At 34.6% G+C, this 21,638-nt stretch overlaps 3 protein-coding genes and 1 non-coding gene across 4 annotated transcripts; 3 read left to right on the top strand and 1 right to left on the bottom strand.

Moving 5' to 3' along the window:
- The first annotated feature begins 2,605 nt into the window (after window positions 1–2,605).
- LOC130739839 (uncharacterized) lies at window positions 2,606–4,104 on the top strand. Its single transcript, XM_057592269.1, has one exon. The coding sequence runs from the start codon at window positions 2,635–2,637 to the stop codon at window positions 3,937–3,939; it is 1,305 nt and encodes a 434-aa protein (XP_057448252.1). The 5' UTR covers window positions 2,606–2,634; the 3' UTR covers window positions 3,940–4,104.
- Window positions 4,105–4,555: 451 nt separating this feature from the next.
- On the top strand, window positions 4,556–6,305 carry LOC130739838 (delta(8)-fatty-acid desaturase 2-like). The gene has a single exon (XM_057592268.1). It carries the CDS (start codon window positions 4,771–4,773, stop codon window positions 6,115–6,117), a length of 1,347 nt encoding a protein of 448 aa, XP_057448251.1. The 5' UTR covers window positions 4,556–4,770; the 3' UTR covers window positions 6,118–6,305.
- Window positions 6,306–13,614: 7,309 nt separating this feature from the next.
- On the top strand, window positions 13,615–14,566 carry LOC130735716 (AT-hook motif nuclear-localized protein 28-like). The gene has a single exon (XM_057587626.1). It carries the CDS (start codon window positions 13,702–13,704, stop codon window positions 14,491–14,493), a length of 792 nt encoding a protein of 263 aa, XP_057443609.1. The 5' UTR covers window positions 13,615–13,701; the 3' UTR covers window positions 14,494–14,566.
- A 4,265-nt stretch (window positions 14,567–18,831) lies between these two features.
- Window positions 18,832–18,903, bottom strand: TRNAW-CCA (transfer RNA tryptophan (anticodon CCA)). The gene has a single exon. It is a non-coding gene; the product is annotated as a tRNA-Trp (tRNA).
- Between the last annotated feature and the right edge of the window lie 2,735 nt (window positions 18,904–21,638).

Here is a 21,638-nt window from a genome sequence, read left to right as displayed (position 1 = left end):
CTGGGGTGTGTTTTGGTTGCGGTGAGGGGGCGGTTTTGGTGGCGGTGAAGGTTGTTTGGTGGCGGGTCAGTGGCGGTGAGGTGGTTTTGGTTGTGGTTGTGGGTGTTTGGTGGCAGAGAGGTGGGTTTTGTTTGAGGTTGTGGGTGTTAGGTGGCGGTGAGGAGGGTGGTGAGGGTGAGGAGGCCGTGAGGTGGCGGTGGTGAGGGTGAGGAGGCCGTGAGGTGGCGGTGAGGAGGGTTTGGTGAGGAAGAAGAAGAGGACGAAGGAGAAGAGGACGAAGGAGAAGAAGAGGACGAAGGAGAAGAGGACGCAGGTGATCGGTTGGTGATGTTTGGTGATCGGTTGGTGAGGTTGGAGAAGAAGAGGACGAAGGAGAAGAAGAGGACGAAGGAGAAGCTGCGTGAGAGAAGAGAGGAAGAAGAGAGGAGCGGCTAGGGTTAGAATGGAGAGTGAGGGAGGAAAAGTAGATTATATAGTGGGTGACCGGCTGAGCCGGTCATCCCACCGGCTGGTGCCGGTTTTCTGCCCGTTTGGGCTTCTTTTTTTTTGAATTTTTTTAAATTGACCGGTTTGACCGGTTTTTCTGCCCGTTTTCTGACCGTTTTTTCAATTCTCCGACCGTTTTTTCAATTCTCAGATTCTTTACCTTATATATAGTGCAGTAGACCATTTGAAACACCAACATTTACTCCCACAATTTCTCTCTTGTCCAAAAATTCTCAAATTTCTCACAATGTCTAATCCTTATGAGCAATATTATCCACTGCTCGACAATGAAACACCTCCTACAAGTGAAGGTTTGCAACCTTCGCCTATGTTTCCGCCACAAAACCAACCTCCGCAGATGATTCACCTGCAAAGCCAACCTATGATGGTGTTCCAACAACAAAACCAACATTCGCAGGTGATTCGCCCGCAAAGCCAACCTATGCCGATGTTCCAACAACAAAACCCACATCCGCAAATGTATCAACCACAAAGCCAACATCCGCAGATGTGTCACCCTCAAAACCAACCTCCTCACACCGGTGGTAATGTTCAAAATCCTTCGTATCAAATGTTTCCACAATCGTTCTACCATCAAAACCAACCTCAGGGTCAAATGGGATCATATCCATCACAAATGTCTTATCCAAACAATCCACAATATTGCATGTATCCACCACAATACCAAGCACCTCCTACTGGTAGCAGCAGTAGTTCAAAAGTCTCAAGTACACAATGTGAGGCTATGCCCGAGGAGCCTGAATTTTCTACTCAACGGGGTCTAGATGATATTGATCTTGAAGAATCCGGAAATAAACGCACCAAATGGAGTGGTAAAGATAATATACTTCTTCTTCAGTCATGGCTCAACGTTTCTACCGATCGGGTCGTGGGAAATGAGCAAAAGTCAGATTTGTTCTGGAATAAGATTCGAGCCCAATATGAGGAGTACCGCGACGATGCCTCTCCTTCGAGGACATGGTTATCCCTGAAATCTCATTTTAATAAATTGAATGCTAATCTTCAAAAATTTGTTGGTTGCCACACTAAAGCCGTCAATCATTGGAAAAGTGGACACTCAGATAAGGACATCATGGCTACGGCGCATCAATTATATCATGTAGATACGGGTAAAGATTTCAAACATGAGAATGAATGGCGGTTGGTGAAGGATGAACCAAAGTGGAAGGGAACATTTATGACAACCAGTTCAACGAGGCAGAAGAAGTCAGTAGATGGGGTGTATGCAACATCGTCTGACCGGAGTGCATCAATCGAGGGCGACGAATATGAGGCCACACAACCAGCAACCCGCCCGTTGGGAAAAAAGAACCAGAAAAGGAAGGCCAAAGTAGGAGACACAGCTTCAAGTGATCTCGATTATGTTCCTAACTCCGAGATGATAGCCATCGGGAAAGCTAAACTGGGATTCCTTGCGAGTTTTGAGAAGCTCAAGACTGAAGAACTGGAGGTGAGAAAGGAAAAAAACAAACTTCAAAAGGCGCGGTTATTGAAGGAATACAAAGATATCCTTATGGAGGACACATCTGAAATGAACGAGGTGCAGTTAGCAACGCATCAGCGCCTAGTTGAATTCGCCATGAAAGAACTAGGAATGTCTTAATTCTTGTTGTTGTCTTTCTTAGCGTGTGCCAATGTTGTGATTTTAGCATTTCTACTTATTGATTATGCATTAGTGTTGTAATTTTAGCATTTCTACTTATGTGTATTGCATCAGTGTTGTAATTTTAGCATTTCTACTTATGTATTCTGCATTAATGTTGTAATTTCAGTATTCGAATTTTTCTTAATGTGTACTGCGTTTCTACTTATGTGTTCTATATAGCCGTTGGGGAATATAGCCGTTGGGGAATATAGCCGTTGTGGAATATAGCCGTTGGGGAATATAGCCGTTGTGGAATATAGCCGTTGGAGAATATAGCCGTTGGGGAATATAGTCGTTGGGGAATATAGCCGTTGGGGAATATAGCCGTTGTGGAATATAGCCGTTGGAGAATATAGCCGTTGTTGTTTCTCTTATTTATACATGTCATATTTCATTCATCTCAACATTCAAGAGTTGTTTTGTCCTCTCATATTTTCTTCCTCCTATCCAATTACACTGATAGTTTCTCATTGTGTCATAGAATGGATCCAAACAATATGGCCGACTTGGACATTTACGACGTTGTCATTGACGAACTTATCAATGACACGACTATAGAAGATATGATGCAGGAGGAGATGGAGTTTTATCAACGACGTGCCAACACCGTTAGGCCCAAGCGAACAAGAAAGGTGATAGAGAGAGATCGTGAAGCTGGGAACGAGCGGTTGTGGAATGACTACTTCTCCGAAAATCCTGTGTACACGGAAGAGCTTTTCCGACGAAGGTTTCGAATGCGAAAGCATGTGTTCCTCAGAATTGTAGGGGCCCTTGGGTCTCATGACCCGTACTTTTTAATGTCTGTCGATGCAGTTGGAAGACAAGGCCTGTCACCATTACAAAAGTGCACCGCCGCTATTCGTATGTTGGCGTACGGATCACCTGCTGACAGTGTTGACGAGTACGTTCGAATTGGTGAAAGTACTGCAATTGAGTGCTTAAAGAATTTTGTGGAAGGTGTGTGTGCAGTATTTGGTGAAACATACTTGAGGCGCCCGAACCAGGAAGACATTACCCGCTTACTTCAATGGGGCGAGTCTCGTGGATTTCCAGGTATGTTGGGTTCTATTGATTGTATGCATTGGGAATGGAAGAATTGTCCAGTTGCGTGGAAAGGTCAATTCACCCGAGGTGATCATGGAAAGCCCACAATCATGCTTGAAGCAGTGGCATCACAAGACTTGTGGATTTGGCATGCATTTTTTGGCATTGCAGGTTCTAACAATGACATTAATGTGCTAAATCAATCTCCGGTTTTCAATGAGGTTTTGAGTGGAAATGCTCCCATGGTGAACTTTAGCGTGAATGGAACAATGTATAACATGGGATACTATCTAGCAGACGGTATCTATCCCCCGTGGGCTACATTTGTGAAGACCATCCCAATGCCGCAAGGAGAAAAAAGGCAAAAATTTGCGAAAAGACAAGAAGGAGCAAGAAAGGACGTTGAACGTGCATTCGGCGTTCTCCAATCTCGGTTTGCAATAGTTCGTGGTCCATCACGCTTTTGGCATCCGAATGAGATGAAGTCAATAATGTATGCTTGCATCATATTGCACAACATGATTGTTGAAGATGAGCGCAACACGTACCGAGGTAATTTTGTTTATGATCAGGTCAATAATGACATATTGGATGCTGAAGTAGTAAGTGGTCCTATTCCCGCTTTTAGAAATATCTTGGAAAGAAGAGCACATCAAATTGATAGGTCAATTCATCACCAGCTTCAAGCAGACTTGGTGGAGCATATTTGGCAGCTTCCCGAAAACGAGAATAATGAAAATTAACCTTCAAGTGTTATTATGTATTTCATTTCAAATGTATTGTTGCTTATTTTTCATTGTCATGTATTTTCTTTCGTCTTTATTTCTATCATTCAATAAAATTGTTTTTGCTAGAAATAACACAATGTACTTTTTTATTTTTGTTTCAAGTTAACATGCCGATATTTAAATTTAATTGTTTTAAATATTAAGTAAAATTAAATTTAAATTAAATTCGTATTAATTTTAATTAAATTATTTTTAAGTTGAAGTATTGATTTAGTATTAAATTTTAAATCTAAATTGGGTGAAAATAAATATTATTAATTTATGTTGTATGGTGGGACACGGGTGGGACCCTTCAAATAGTAATTTAAGAAACCATGGGTTGGAGCAAAATCTGCTTCAGTTTCTTAGGAGTTTCTTAAGTCTGATGTGGCAGACAGGGCCCACAGAAATAGTGCTGAATAGTGCTGAATAGTGTGTTAAGAAACCAAATAAGAATTTTGGGGTTGGAGTTGCTCTTATGTTACAGCCACGCCACACCTTAACATGCTGATTTGTCTGTCAAATTTAATTTGTCTAAACTTAGAAAATAACCCCAAACCTATCTTTCATGTTCTGTCACGTACTTTAAATCATTCAAACCCTAACCTCTTTTTCAACAATAACAACAACACAAAAAGAGAAATCACATAGCAAAGGAAATCTACATTGACAGAGACAGGCTCAGAGGGGTATCATACCCCTCAACTTCAACCAGAACCAAGGAATTTCAATTCATTATAAGACCAAATTCCTTGGTTTCAATTTCCAGAATCATCAATACCCCTAAGCCTAAATCATTGTTCTGCCATGGAGGGTGAGAAAACCTACATTACCTCTGAGGAGCTCAGCAAGCACAACAAGGAAGAAGATTTGTGGGTTTCAATTCAGGGTAAGGTTTACAATGTCACAGAATGGGCTAAGGACCACCCTGGTGGTCTTATTCCCATTTTGAACCTTGCTGGCCAGGATGTCACAGATGCTTTCATTGCCTACCATCCTGGCTCTGCATGGAAATATCTTGAAAAATTCTCAACTGGGTATCACCTCAAAGATTTCAAGGTCTCTGAGGTGTCCAGGGATTATAGGAAGATGGCTACTGAGTTTTCAAAAATGGGTCTATTTGAGAAGAAACAGCATGTCACTTTTTGGACATTAACCTTTGTTGCTGTCATGTTTGTTGCTGTTTGGTATGGGGTTGTGAAATGCACCAGCGTTTGGGCTCATTTGGGTTCTGCTATGCTGTTGGGTTTGCTCTGGATGCAGAGTGCTTATTTAGGCCATGATTCTGGGCACCATGTGATCATGATGAACCGCGGATTCAACAAATTCGCGCAGCTTCTCTCCGGGAATTGCTTGACTGGGATAAGCATTGCCTGGTGGAAATGGACTCATAATGCTCACCACATTGCCTGCAATAGCCTTGATCATGACCCTGACCTGCAGCACATGCCGGTTTTCGCCGTGTCCGCCCGTTTCTTCAATACAATCACCTCTCATTTCTATGGAAGGCCGTTGAAGTTTGATTCTTTGGCCAGGTTCTTGATTAGTTACCAGCATTGGACTTTCTACCCGGTTATGTGTGTTGCCAGGGTCAACTTGTATATCCAAACATTTCTGCTATTGTTTTCTCCAACGCGTAGAGTCCCGGATAGAGCTTTGAACATATTGGGAATTCTTGTGTTCTGGACTTGGTTCCCTCTTCTTGTTTCTTGCCTCCCAAATTGGCCAGAAAGGTTTATGTTTGTGCTTGCCAGCTTTGCTGTTTGTTCCATTCAGCACATTCAATTCTGTTTGAACCATTTTGCTGCCAATGTGTATGTTGGGGCACCCAGCGGAAATGATTGGTTTGAGAAGCAGACAGGAGGCACATTGGACATCTCTTGCTCCTCTTGGATGGATTGGTTCTTTGGTGGTTTGCAGTTCCAGCTTGAGCACCATTTGTTCCCAAGGCTGCCAAGGTGCCAATTGAGGAAAATCTCTCCAGTTGTGATTGACCTCTGCAAGAAGCATAACTTGCCTTACAGGAGTTTGTCATTCTGGGAGGCTAATCAATGGACAATTAGGACCCTCAGGAATGCTGCACTGCAGGCCAGGGACCTTACCAACCCTGACCCCAAGAACCTGTTGTGGGAAGCTGTCAATACTCATGGCTGATGATGGATTTGAAGTTTTGGATTCTAGGAGATTGATTATCAATGTCTTTGTTTTTCTGTTTCTTTAAAAAAAAAATCTGCTTGTCATGTTATTAGACCTCATATTTGGTGTAGAAATTAAGATCCCAATATTACAGTTAATGTACTATGCATCAATACAAGATTCATATTATATATGCTTTTGCACCATTCTACTCTTTTGTTTGTTACATTGGCATAGGTTGTTGTTTGCTTCTGAAACTTATACAATGGTTGATCTTAATAGTAGATAGACGAATTTCACCGTATTCGGTATCTATCTGTTATTGTGCAGAATATGTCCTTTTTATTTTGGGTTTGTTGGAGAGGGAGGAGGGGGTGGAATTGTTGCGTATTGCTTTTCAAGCCATTTTGTTTTGCCTGAAAAGCAAAAACAAAAGTGGCTCAACCCTTGTATCCTAGGTGAAGGCTTGTTTGTGAGTGAGTCGCGGTATTTTGGAAATGGCCATCAGAATGATTTGGATTTTGTCTTCTGTTAGTAGAAGGCTTCATGCCAGAAAAAAGTTTCATTCTTATTTCTTCTGGGTGTGGGTGTATTTAAGGTGTTAACCAAACTTTTTTATTTTAGAATTTGGGTTTGGCTTCGGCTAGTACGAGGCTTCATGCCGAAGAAATTAATGTGACCATCCAAAAACTCAAATGGTGCAGCGAGAGTCTGAGAGGGGAGTGAGGAAGAAAAGGATGATAGTGAAAGTGCAAAGTGGAAATGAGGATTAGATATGGTGGAAGATGATGGCATCAATCGGGTTTAAGGGGTTTCTGCCTTTCTGGTATTGGTGTTCTATATGTCAATAAATCCAGATTTCGGTTGATATGTTCTTAATATCCAAAATGACTTCTCAAATGATGCAATTTGAATCATAGTCCCCATAAACTTGTAATACTATGCTGTGATATATATTAAATTATTAATAGAGGCTATACATGGTTTAACTCTGAGCATAAAATTTCTGAAATTAGATTCTAGTACAAGTGTTACCGAATTTAAATTTCGGAACCTCCTTATGGATTGAAAAGTATTAGAGCATCTTCAATAAGGTTGCTTAGAGAATGAGTTCTTATTTTAAGAATGGTTGCTAATTAGTTTTGATGCTCATAAGAGGATGATGACTACATGGGTTGCTAGTTGCTTCAATTTATGCTGTGGTTGCTTCAGCCAGCAACTGTCCTTAACCCAGTTCTTAAATAAAGAATGATCTTTCTCCCTCATGCTCTAGCTGGCTCATAAATATAAATTAAGACTCAACACACACACACATATATATATATAAAACTCACTTGGAATTTTTCATTAAATACAATAAAAAATATCCATACCTTTGTATTAAAATACATTAAGAAATTAAATAACGAATTTCATTCATAATAAATATATTAATTAAAAAATTAAAAATTTAAAAGTAAAAATTAAAAAATCTAAAATTTAAAAATTATTTAATTTCCTACATTAAATAATAACATTTGTAAAATTAAAAATCTACTTGAACTTTGCATTAGTGACAAAGATAAATAATTAAAATTAATTAATAATATAACTAAATATATTAATAAAAAGATTAGATGAAATATTTTCAAAATAAGAAATAACGTTACAAGGTATTTAGAATTAACTACAATGTATTAATAATAATACTTTCATTTTCGAAAAAAAAACTACAATGTATGTGTGGATTATTTGAATAAAATATTTAAAAATATTTTCTATCTATTATATATTAGTAAAAATGACTTGAGTAAGCATAACAGAGAAAAGTAATTATGACCAAATTTAAATTTACTAAATAATATTTTACACTATTAAAATTATAACTTATAATAATTTTTAATGTTAAAATTACTTTATTTTTCTTGGTCTTGACAAGTGTAAACCTGTTTGGGTAACTATGGCGGTCCTTCCCAATAAATGGTATTTCCGTTAAAAAGTATAGTAAAAATGTTATTACAAATTATATTAAAAACTAATTACATAATTTAAATTTTTTCAAATAAACTTAAAGATTCAATATTATTAAATAAATAAATTAATTAAAATTACTTTAATGATAATTATTAAATATTTACACAATGATATCAATATCAATATCAATATCAATATCATCAATATCAATATCAATCAATATCAATCAATATCAATATCAATATCAATATCAATATCAATATATATTAGAAAAGAAGAACTTCCATAGTGACGTGTCAGCACCAGATTAATTCTTAGTGACGTGTTAGCACCAGATTAATTCTTATAAAAATTATTCCACGTGTCAATTTGTTAGAGGATATAATTTTCAATTGATATATGTTTTAATTTTATATATTCTAACATAATTAATTGATATAATTTTAGAAGATATAATTTTGAATTGATATATGTTTTAATTTTATATATTCTAAAATAATTGATTTATATTATTTTAAAAGATAAGATTTGATCTTTTAATTTATTTTAAATTTATTTTTAGAATATATTGATTAATTTTTATTGAATTTTCGAATTTTTTATTAATTCGGGATTTTATGAGTTTTTATTGTGATTTGCTAGATTTTGTTAGTTTTTATCTATCTTTATTTAATACCTTTTTTAATATTATATTTGATTGAGATTTAGGTTGTTTATTTCTTAATTTTATTTTAATTTATCTTATTATTTATTTTATTTTAAATCCAGGAAATACTTTATTTTATTTTAGATTTACTTTTAGAGTATATTAATTAATTTTTCTTAAATTTTTGGATTTTTAATTAATTCAGGATTTTATGAGTTCATATTGTGATTTGGTAGTTTTTATCTATCTTTATTTAGTACCTTTTTAAATTTTAGATTTGATTAGGATTTAAGTTGTTTATTTCTTAATTTTATCTTATTATTTATTTAATTTTACTTCCAGGAAAAATTTTATTTTATTTTACATTTATTTATAGAGTATAATAATTAATTTTTATTGAATTTTTGGATTTTTAATTAATGCAGGATTTTATGAGTTTTTATTGTGATTTACTTTATGTTGATAGTTTTTATCTGTCCTTATTTATTATTTATTTAATTTTAATTTCATGAAATATTTTATTTTATTTTTGAGTTACTTTTAGAGTATAAATGAATTTTTATGCTATTTTTATTGAATTTTATTTTTTTTATTTAATTTAGGATTTTATGAGTTTTTTATTGTGATTTGCTAGATTTAGGTAGTTTTTATCTATCTTTATTTAATACCTTTTTAAAGTTTAGATTTGATTAAGATTTAAGTTTTTTATTTCTTGATTTTATCTTAATTTATCTTATTATTTATTTAATGCTAATTCTAAGAAAAAAGAGTTGATTTGGTGCTGAGGATCCACAAAGCTACCATGGACACGCAGAGATTTGATAGCTGCTATTTCTACCTCTGCCACATGTCGCGATCAGGACAGAGGTATGCCGTAAGATGATGTTACGTGAAGAAGAGTTTATCATGTTGTGATTGATGGTTTGTGTCATTTCAGTTTATCATTTTTTCATAATTCAATCCTGCATTCTTAAATTTCACATATTTTGTGTGTTTTGATCCAAAAGTTTGCAAATTTTTGCATAGACCCTTTAACGAATCATTGTTGAAGACGTAATGTTTTGATTCTGATGTAATGTTTTTTTTATTGTTCTTCTTCCACTTCTGTATTTTTTTAAACCAGATTTTAGTATAGTTTGTAGAGATCCATGCGAGTGAAGCCATTCTAAACCAGATTTTGGTATAATTTATAGAAATTTACGAAACTTAGGATAGCCTGAATTTATATTCATTTCTCAAATTTTGCCCATTTTTATTCATCATGTTTGAGCTGTGTGTATAAGCATACTATTTGCACTGTATGTGAATGATGCACAACTTACTAAATTTTTTTTTTAATGATGCACATGTCAGTCAAATTGATGAAAGCATATGAAGAGCTCACATTTAATCTTCATGAGTATGTTTAGCTCATTCTTAAGGTTGGTTCATATTTTACTCAAACTCATTAGTTTTGCATATACTCATGTTTTAGTATGCCAATTGGGTGACTTATCTTACTTTGTTCTATATATTTCCTTAAGTTCAATTTAAATTGATTGTTAGTATAAATTTATTGGTGAAGTAACCACAATTATTTTGGGTGGGAGAATTATTTTGTTTTTTTCTCACGTATATAGATAATTTGTTGGGATGCGCACATATGGGGTAATACACCATTTTTTGTTTCTCTTAACTGAAATGTGTCTTTGATTTTTTGTTTCACAAGGGTTCCACCCCAAGATTCATAAATACACTAAATACAATTCTTTCACCACAGTCCTTTCAAATTGGTGAAGGAGGAAATTTTGTTATTCAAGACTTCATTTTGGGTTTCTGTTTCAATCTTCTTCATGAATTGATTTTGTTCTTCAACTAATTGTAAGATGTCATATGCTTCAAGGATTCCTGCTTTTCTCTTCTTAATCAAAAGAAAAAGGATTGAGGAAAAGAAAATCTTCTAGGGTATAGAACATTCACTAATTGGAAAAAAAATAACACGTGTCATTCTCAGATTAATTCTCATAAAAAAAATACATTTTAAAATTTTAGATTTGATTAGGATTTATGTTGTTTATTTCTTGATTTTATCTTAATTTATTTTTTATTTATTTTTAGAGTAAAAAAATACATTTTTAAATTTTAGATTTGATTAGGATTTATGTTGTTTATTTCTTGATTTTATCTTAATTTATTTTTTATTTATTTTTAGAGTAAAAAAATACATTTTTAAATTTTAGATTTGATTAGGATTTAGGTGGTTTATTTCTTGATTTTATCTTAATTTATTTATTATTTATTTTTAGAGTATTAATTAATATATCCCAAACTTTTTTTTTAAAAGAGTGAGTTTGAAAGCTATAGCTTAAGTTAATTTGTTAATATATTCCCAAATAATAATAATAATAACATATGTGTGCGGATATGGGCCGGTTGGGTACTATAGTGCCCATACCCGCACCCATACCCGCTATTTTTTGCGGGTAATTATCTATACTCAACCTCATACCCATTTAGTGGTTTTTTACCCTACCCATAGTGGGTATTTTTTGCGGGTACCTTATGATTTTGAGACCCATTGTCATCCATAGATTTAGATTTTGGCAAAGATGGATAACTTCCTGTAATGACACTGAATTGTCTAAAGGTGGAGAGTTTCGAGTTGCTACCCACGTGAGTATGGAGACGGGTACATGTAATTTTTAAAAACGCGGGTATGGAGATGGTACTATAGTACCTACCCATTGTCATCCCTACTTAGTTGGAATAAACACAATAATGTTATACTTTATGATATATCTTACACAATCCTAATTTGTGCTACTATCACATTAATTTTTTTTAAGATTAATATGTTGATAATTCCTTATATCTATGATTTGTGTTATCGTCTTCATATTTACGAAGAATGTGAAACGAGTTCCCCTTGGTCTCAATCGGGCTTAGAAGAGAAGTCTTTATGTTCACTTTACTCATCAATTCTGACTTTTCTATTTCATTCGTTGTTTAATATATTTTTAATAATCAAAGTATTAATTAAAGTATCAAATACAATAGACATATTTTTCGTGCAACGCGCGGGTAAAAAACACTAGTATTTATTGAAATTTCTTAACATTGGATGTTTTTGTATGTTTTATATTTAATAATTAAAAACTATTTTGATATAATTTATTTAAAATATTTGGAGTGGCTGGGAGTTGATGTTTCTCGTTTGTTTGGCAGATATTTTGGCATGGAAAGTATTGTGTGTGATATATGCCATTTTGTTCTTGGATTGAGAAAAGTAGGGGTGTTCATCGAATTGGATCGATCCGATGAACCAAACTGAACCAAAGCAATCGGATCGGTTTTTTTTGTTATTCGGTTCAAAACCGATTCAAACCGATAAAAATCAATGAAGATTGGTTCGGTTCACGGTTTGAAAAATTAAAAACCAATGAACCGATGAATCGAACCGATGATATATATTATTTATAAAATATGTATATATTAAAGAAATGTTTTGAAGAAATATTGTTTATGTTAGACTTATTATGTTTTGCTTTCTATTATTAATTTGGTAATGTTTTTGTTTACAACAAAAGCACCCTCTTATTGATTGAAAACTTTGATTAATTTGTAATTGTACTCATACTAAACACTATTTTAAGCATTTCTACATTGTTAAGTACTTAAGTTGTTGATTATGAATTATAGATTTGTAATTAAACTATGATTGAGTTAGTTATTTTCCATTTTTATACATTGTTAAGTTGTGAATCATATGTGATTACTATATATTAAAAGTTGTAGTATTGATATTGACCAAAAAAAAGAGAAGTTGTGAAACCGATGAACCGAACCGATCCAAACCGTTCATCATTGGTTCGGTTCGGTTCGGTTTGAGAATTTTTTTTTGCTAACAATGGATAGAAACCGAACCAATGAATTTTGATTGGATCGGTTTTTGGTTTCACCTAAAACCGGTCCAAACCGAACCGCGAACACCCCTAGAGAAAGGACAGAATTGAAGGGTTCTATATTTGCTCGTGTCTGGGAAGAATGGTTAGAAAGGGGTAATTAGCTTTTGGGTTTGTGAACATTGGATGTAAGTCTTTTTTTTCTGTTGGTTTTTGTCTTGGAACTTTGGTTGACTATTGTTTGAGTACTCTTCTTCCTTCACTAGGTTTTTTCCCATTAAGTTTTTTTTAGTAAGGTTTCAATGAGACTCATCTAAATGAGTTTTGTTTCTGGTGGAACTGGTCTTGTTTTACATTTCCTCATGAGAGGTTTGTTCTTATATGAGTTTCTTTTTATTCAATAAATTGCTTTTGCTTCAAAAAAAAATTATTTAAAATATAGTAATTTTTATTTGATGTTAAAAAATATTATAAATAAATCTTGTAACGCACAAGTATTATATCTAGTGAGATAGAAATAATACTTCATGAAAGTCAAAGATGACGAAAGAGGAAAAGGAAGTTTGGCAAATAGATTAATTAGGAGCATGCTATTTGGGGAAAAAAATAAGAGCAAACCTATCACAAACAAAATAAGAAACGAATTTATGAATGAAGAAATGGATAAAGAACAATCAATAAATGTTGAATTGACCAAATTTTGAACTGAATTAAGTCAATTAACATAACATTTATTCATTCAACTTGAACTTAAATTTAGTACCTTTTACTTCATATTCAATTTCAATTTCTTTATAATTTTAAATACATGTGCATCTCAAAAGAATTTGACTAATAATAAAATAATTTAATTGACTTAAAATATTCATATAATACCTGACATATCGGTCAAGAGCAAGAATTTCATAAAGAATTTTGACTGACCTTAACATTTGAATGATAATAAAATATTTATGAGACTCCACAACCTTACTTCACTCTTGTAAAAGTTCTTTCTTAGCCCAAATCATCCCAGCACCCACCGACTTTCATATCCCTTGAACATACTATAAATTCCAACTGAGAAACCATCAAGTCTCATTCTTCACTCACTGTCTAACTCTCTCATAACATTACCAAACAATGGCTGGGCACTATGGCATTCCAATGCTCCTCTCTCCAAGACCCTATGAAAACCCTTCAAGGCAACACACTCCCAACACCAGTGTCTTTGGTTTCCACCTCCAACCACCACACCCCAACCAGCAGGAAAGGTCCTCATCCTCCTCCAATAGGACCCCCGGTAGGCCACGTGGCTCCAAGAACAAGCCGAAGCCCCAGATGCCAATCCCCAGGGACAATGATATGAAGTCAATAATAATTGATGTCGGTGTTGGACATGATGTCATGGAGGCAATAGCCCAGGTGGCCAACCACCACAACACCGGTGTCACAGTTGTCCATGCTGCTGGCACTATTTCTAACGTGACTCTGAGCCACCCTCTGACCCAAGCCCCTGCTGCCTTCATCGCTTATGGACCCTTTATTCTGTTGGGCCTCTCTGGATCCTATGTGACACCAACTGCTCTCAATGTTGGCTTTCCTTCTTCTCTTCCATCGTCCATCCCCAACCCCCTTTCCTCTGAGATTCACTCCAACTTCAAGATCTCCCTCTCTAGCTTCCAGGGAAAAGTCCTTAGTGGGAATGTTGCTGGGGAGGTCATAGCCGCGAATGGTGGGGTAAATATTACGGCTCTGCTTGTTAAGAACCCAGAGTATTATAGTTTTGGTGTCGCCACTGAATGCGATATTGAGGAAGAAGATGTTGATAACCCTCTTGGCGGTGAAGGTGGTGGTGATCGCGAAGGTGCTAGTGGTTCTGGAGGCGTTAATTGTGCTAGTGGTTTTGGCATGTCTGGTTTCAACGAAGATTGAAGAGAAAATTTAGTATGAATGTATTAAGACCCAAAATATAATGAGAAAGTAATAAAGAGATGGTGAGAGGTGTTTGGGATATTTTCAAATTTTAATAAAGTATCATTAATTTAATATTTATATAAAACTACAAACTTTCGCAAACTAAAATTCATCATTTCCAGTTTTACCTTTTCCTATATCCCTCAAGTCCTCAACCATGATGTCCAGAAGAAAGCACTTCCCCTGAAATATTTTTAAAAAATGTTATTTTAAAGGTGGAGAATATTTTTATTGAGATAAATTTGATATGTGCTTTTGGAAATGAGAGAAGAAGATTGCAAAAAAAAAGTGATATCAACTAATAATTTCTTGGTAATTTCTATGTGATTATCTTCACTGTTAAAGAAAAAGGTGGATCCCTTCCAATTGCTATCATTAGAATCCAGGAACATTTCATAATAAACGTGCTTTTGCTATGAATTTTTATGGCAGGAACCGAAAGAAGTGAATAAGACTTTTCAGTTTCACCCAGCATTTCCATTTTACTCCCTCGACAAGATGAAGTCGATCTAGATATATATTCATGGTTATACGATCCCAAGAGGTGCAAAAGTTCTGGTTAATGTGTGGTATATAGTGGGAGAGATCCTTTTTTTTAATTTTATTCATCTTCGATCTTATATAATATATCTTATGAAATATAATTTGTTACACTAAACTTATCATCTCTCATTCGTCCAAAATATATATACACTAAAGTGTGTGTCCCCGTATGAAATGGTAGGAGTTGGGACATATAGGGTGGGAAGGGCGGTCCATAGATTGATTTCTGGCGGGTACAATTTATTTTTTCGATGTACAAAAAAAAAAAAAACACTACAGTGTGTGTATATGTACATTTTTTTTTTCCTTATTTACTCATACAAATAATTTAGGAAAGGCTTTAGATAATTATTTTTCCACAGTTTTCTCAAATTGGTGATACATATATAATGTTAAGAAAATAGCATAAACAATGTTTCCATTTTAGTGCAAATCCAATTTTGACTCTAATCAGACTAGTTACTGATAATTGTCATATTTACCTAGTTTTAATGTGTAATTTAGGCACATATCTTTGCAATTCATGAGTTATCTTTGCCAAATTCATCATCTTTTGGATTAGAACTTGTTGATATGTGAAATTGAGTTAGAATGTGCAAGCTTTGGTGAAGAACTGAAAATTTGAAGAGTTCCTGGCCGCCGGGCGCATCACACCCCTGGAGGTTAAGGAAACCTCTGCTTGAAGGAAGATGAGCGTCGGACACATCACATGGACTGTCAGGCGCTCTGTCTGATGAAGAATTGCTATAAAAGCTTGTTTTTAGGAAGTTGTTGATATAACAAAGATTATAGACAGAAAATCACTTGAGGAAATAGAGAGCTCGAAGGAGAGAAGTAAGGTTACTAAACTTCCCGACAAGCCAGAGACACGGTGGTGACGGTGCAGAGCTTCATCTTCTTCTTATAGTTTTCTCTTGTAAGCTTTTGTAGCATCCATGGTTATGGATAGCTAAACCATTTTTAAGTTGGGATTTGATGTGATCTCTTTCCTTGGATGTATTCATGATTTCCATCTATAAATTCATGTTACTTTGTGATGGTTTCAATATTTTTCTTGTTCTAAATGCTAGTTTTAGATTGATCAACTAGAACTTAATTTTAGAGTTGATAAGTTAGCGGGAACTACTTGTTTGAATATGAACTAGATAAAATCATCTATTGAATCTAAGTTCTAGGAATATGGTTAGTTCAATAGTCAAACACCATCTAAGCTTGATGCTACTTACTTTCTTAATTACTCAAGGGATTGATAGTTAGAAAGTAAGTTGATGATCCATTTTACGAGGGAACTATGAAGACGATAAAGAACTGGTGTGGTGAAGTCAAAGATAGCGCATGATTTACAGGTGGAGTCAAAATAATATTGAAGAGTTGATTGTTGGGGTTGATTGCAATGTAAGTCTCACATTGCTAATGACAGAGAAAAAATATCAAGGAATGCATCTTTGAGAAGTCTCACGATGCTTATAATAGTGAAGAATGAGGGAGCCCAAGACTATATATATATATAGATCTCAAGCTCCTTGTTTCAACACATTAAAAACACCAAAACAGTAGTACTTGAAAACACTTTAAGTTTATATTTGTGTTTTCTTTTTTTCTTATGCTCTTGTGTTTAGAGTATTGTGAGATGTAGCTCAAATATTCACTTTAGAGAGTGTGGGTGTACTGGGATCACGGGGTGGTTAAGAGTGAAGTCTATGTGTTGTAACAATTTTCACATAGTGTTTATTCTCTGGTTGTCGGTTTTGACAATGCCCGTAGTTTTTTTCTCCGATTTTGAAGCTTCCACGTTATATTCTTGTGTTGTTGATTGCGTTCCTTGGTTTATTTTACTTCTTCAGTTGTGTTATTTCCTAACAGTGGTATCAGAGCTTCCGGTTCGATGGATATCACTTTGTGTGGTACTACGAAGGTGCTGAAGAAGCGTGACATTGTGAAGTGTTGTTTTGGAAGTTCCTGACTAGGAAAGACTTAGTATTTAAGCGTGCCCGTTGTAACCCACTTATCTTTCTTGCGAATGCAAACCAACCTAGTGTACAATTTACACTCGGTCTGCAGCTACGATGATGCTGTGATGGAGGAGTTGATGCAATCATAATTACACAAGACATTCTGGGCATGGAATTGTCCAGGTGGCACACGAGCATTGGTTGATATAGATGCAAGGTGTGTGGTGATAGCGTGCATGCATTGGTTGACGTTGATGCAAGATACTGATTATATTGATGGTTTATGAACTTCCGAAGAAAGCCAACATGGAAGTTGCACTATAAATTTACAACAAGGTTTCGACATGTGAAAATTCTTGGAATGATTTAGTTCCAACTGTAGTGTACTCTTTATTGTGGAGTATGATAATTTAATTTGTCAGTATATAAACAATGAGAATTATGTTTGTCGGTGAAGACAATGATTATCGGTGTAGAAAATGAAGACTGGAGACTGTTACAATCAAGGTAAAGATTGTTGAAGATTGTTGGAGTTGATTGCAATGTAAGTCATACATTTAGGGATGACAATGGGTCCAAGACTCAATGGTACCCGCAAAAATACCCACAACGAGTAGGGTAAAAACTCGCAAAATGGGTACGGGCTTAGGCACGGGTAAATACCTGTAAAACGTAGTGGGTATGGGTGCGGGTATGGGTACTATAGTGCCCAACCCGCCCCTTACCCGCACATACATATTATTCTTTTTTTTTAAATAACACACATATTATACTCACACACATAACTGGTGGTATATATATTAATATACTTAAAATATATCTTTCTAACTTCTACTAAAAAAAATGTAAGTGAAACTTTATTATGGTTGCTAATTTAATCTCACTAATTTTTAGTAAGTTAGTAATTAACCAACAATTTTAGGAGTATATTAGCAAATCTAGAATTATAAATTTAGAGTTAACTTTCTTATTTAAAAAAAAAAACGTATTTGAATGATTTTACTAGTTAAATATATGGATGATTTTTATTATTTTTAGTTGATGCTTATAGTAGCCATTATATTTTAGTTTTTTTATTGAAAAAATGGAAAAGTTACATTTTTTGTTAGCTAAATTGCGGGTAAAGAGTACGAGTATGTGCATATAGGTACCCAGCGGGTACGGGCACGGGGAATTATGTTGCTACCCACGCGGGTATGAGAACGAGTACGGGTATAATTACTTTTTGAAAACGCGGGTATGAGAATGGGTACTATAGTACTCTACCCAAATCCTACCCATTGTCATCCCTACACATTGGTAATGAAGAAGAAAAATAAGATCAAAAAATGCATTTTGGAGAAGTCTCACATTACTTAGAATAGTGAAGAATGAGGGAGTCCAATGCTAATTTTCATTACATGACGCATGTTGATTTGGCGCACACAAGGTAGTGTATTTTATGATATTTGTAATTTTAATACATAAAACTTTTATGATACGAAATATGAAGTATTGAATGTTTGAAATTTGCAATCTTCCTTCTTTTGACAAAGCCATTAGTTATCAAATTTCAACTAAACTACTAAAGTAAGAGGCATTTTTATTTGGAAACTATTTATTTAAAGAAACAAAATCACTTTAATAAATTCTCCCGTGAGTTAATTTTTGTATTTGATATCTAACAAAGCTGAAATTTCAATATGATTATTCAATGAGAACATTCTACTCTTGATGCCATGCATGGAAGAGTGAGTTGGGGAGCCTGAGGAAGATGAACCATCGAAAAAAAACAACAAAAAATAGTGGATTTTAGGGGAATTGAACCCGACGTGAATCGAACACACAACCTTCTGATCTGGAGTCAGACGCGCTACCATTGCGCCATGGATCCACTTGTTGATAGTGAAGTACATCTGAATTTACTTATCGAAACTATGTTGAGACGCTCACTCAATTACTTCATTGTTTGTGACGGTGGCACCGCAGAATCTTCGGGTTTACGTCTCGATTGTTGCTTCCAACACGACTCCACTGCTTTCACTGCTGCTTCTGATGGATTCAATGATAATATGTAAGTACATTGACATGTTATCTTTGATATTGAATTATTGATTAATTAAACAAGTTTAACTAACTAAAGGGTATTAATAAAATAATTTTAAATCAAATAACTAATTGAAGAGGTAATTGTTCTGATCAAGATGATGACTGGTTAAACAAGTTTATACATTATTTTCTTCTTTATTAACAAGAAATCACCAAACCAAAGTATTATTTTCATTTTGTTACCAATTTTGATGATTAAAAAGCTGATAAAGTGAACGAGTTATTTTTAGGCTTTGGAATTTATTTGTTGAGAAAGATGGCTGGCTGGCTGTATTGTGAGTTTCAACTGTGATAACTTATCTGTTAACTGGAATGGTAAGTATTTGATGGTCATAGTCCATCTAGTAGTATTGATTGCTTGCATTGATGATATTCATGCTGTTGTTATGTACCGTGGTGGTCGTCAAAGGCAGGAGTAACTTTGCTTTGCTTTGCGTATCATGTGAGTTTTGCATTTTTTAAGCTTATATTTGACTCCTCTTAAGCTAAACTTTATAGGTATTATGACTTGCATTCAGGAATTATTGACACCATGGGTAGTCACGATGATATGGCAAACATGTATTGGATATTCCGATGAAACATGTAAACTACTGACCTTAACTTTGCTCCTCCTTTACATTTAGTTCTGTTATAATTCTTACCTTCTATTGTTTTGCATTTGTTGATATGAAATTGAAAGGGAATATTTGCAAATTTGCAACAACACATACATGGTTTGGTTACTCAGCTCTCCCTTCATACTGCTCTGGTTATTGTATCCAAATAAATTTCATAATATGGCCCTGGTTATTGCAGTTCAGTTTATCACATCCGGATTTGACAAGAAGTTATTGTCATGGGATATTCGTATGGAGAAGACTTTTTCATGCTCAACAAGTCTAGATGCAGAGGTGGACTCCATGTCTGTCTCTGGGTTTAACCTTATTGTAGGCATTGTAGCATCAGTGCAGGTTTATGATTTGCGTAACATTGACAAACCAGTTCAGTCAAAGGAGCCATACAAGGACACAGAGTTAAGATGTGTCACTTCTATTCCTTATGCAAAAGGTATAGACTATGAGATCTATTTCGTTTTTTGTTTTGTCAACTTAGGAATGTATTACATTGTCTAGTTAATGTACTTCCTAAAAGCTACGCAAATAGTGTCACTTTTCTTCCTCTGAGCCATCTTATTCTTTAGGACTTTTTAGAGTTTCATCATATCTATATTACTTGGTTTTCCTAATACTATTATATACATGGGATTCATAATTACTAAACCATCTGACCATTGGTTTGTACACAACCAGAAATTATCGGAGTTCAGCTTTTCAGGCAATTTCTAAGTAAGATGTTCTTGCAGGATTTGTGGTTGGATACTTGGATCAGTAGATGGATGAGTAGCATTACATATTTCCTCTTCATCCAGTTCAAATGACATTGGGTTAGTTTTCATTTCATATATGCATTTATTTAACACCCCTCCCCTCTCCCTTAAAAAGAATCTGAAAAGATAATTGAAATACATTACATTTTCCTTTTTCGCTGTTGTTGCTTACAAAGGACTTGCTCACTTGGTGAAAAACTAATTAAGGATGAAGTTTTCTCCATGTGTTATATTTTATAATTGGACAGACAAACTTTCAGAAGTTCTACTTTCCTCCATTTTACTCTTATAACCTTGTTGGAATTCCATTAATGATAGGGATATGTTTAACACTAAACAAGATATTGGAGTTATTGAGCCGTGTATTAGTTTTGTTCAACGACCACATGATGGCATGGTGTTGTTGATTTTCAAATGCACAACATATAGATTTATGTTATGGCTGTTGTACACACCTAAGACAGAATATCTTCGGTGTTCGATTCCTTATTATGACAGCACATGTAGTATTCACTATCTAATAGTTAGTGCAACACGGATGAAACTAACATTTGCAACTTCAGCTTATATCTTTACCATGTTTGTGAAATCTCCTTAGAATTAGACATGGAATATATTAAATCAGAATTATGGGTTATAGCATTGGCACCTTAGCCATAGTATCAACATTATATTTATTATATCAGCAAACTTGATTTTGGTGTCAGCTCTAGTTTTTACTTTTTATTATCTTCTCATCTTCTCATCATTATTGTCTCACAATAAAAAATCATTAACATGTATATTGGCACAAAATTGATAATTTATACTAGTCAGTTATACTTCATAACTATTGTATTCATTTTTAATGATCTATATAATGTACAGGTTTATTTGAGTATCTCTGCAATACCAGGTCTACTTTTTGTTTAGTCTCCGGTTGGTTACTTGGGGTTTAAATCTAGTCTGTTGTGTAATTGGACCCCAATGTTTTATGTTGGAAAAACATTTGAGTTTGCAGATTCTTCTTGTTAATGACAGTCATAACTCACATGTAATGATAATTTACTATATCAAACTATGACAGATATATATTCTGGTGTCATCCAAAATCAAAGAATAGACGGCTCTTCCGATTATTCATTCTAAAACTTGGAACCTGATTGATGTAG

The sequence above is a fragment of the Lotus japonicus genome, chromosome 2, assembly GCF_012489685.1.
Source record: "Lotus japonicus ecotype B-129 chromosome 2, LjGifu_v1.2".
Lineage (NCBI taxonomy): Eukaryota > Viridiplantae > Streptophyta > Magnoliopsida > Fabales > Fabaceae > Lotus > Lotus japonicus.
The sequence above is the reverse complement of the archived record's forward strand: the minus strand, read 5'-3'. Positions and strand labels throughout refer to the sequence as shown.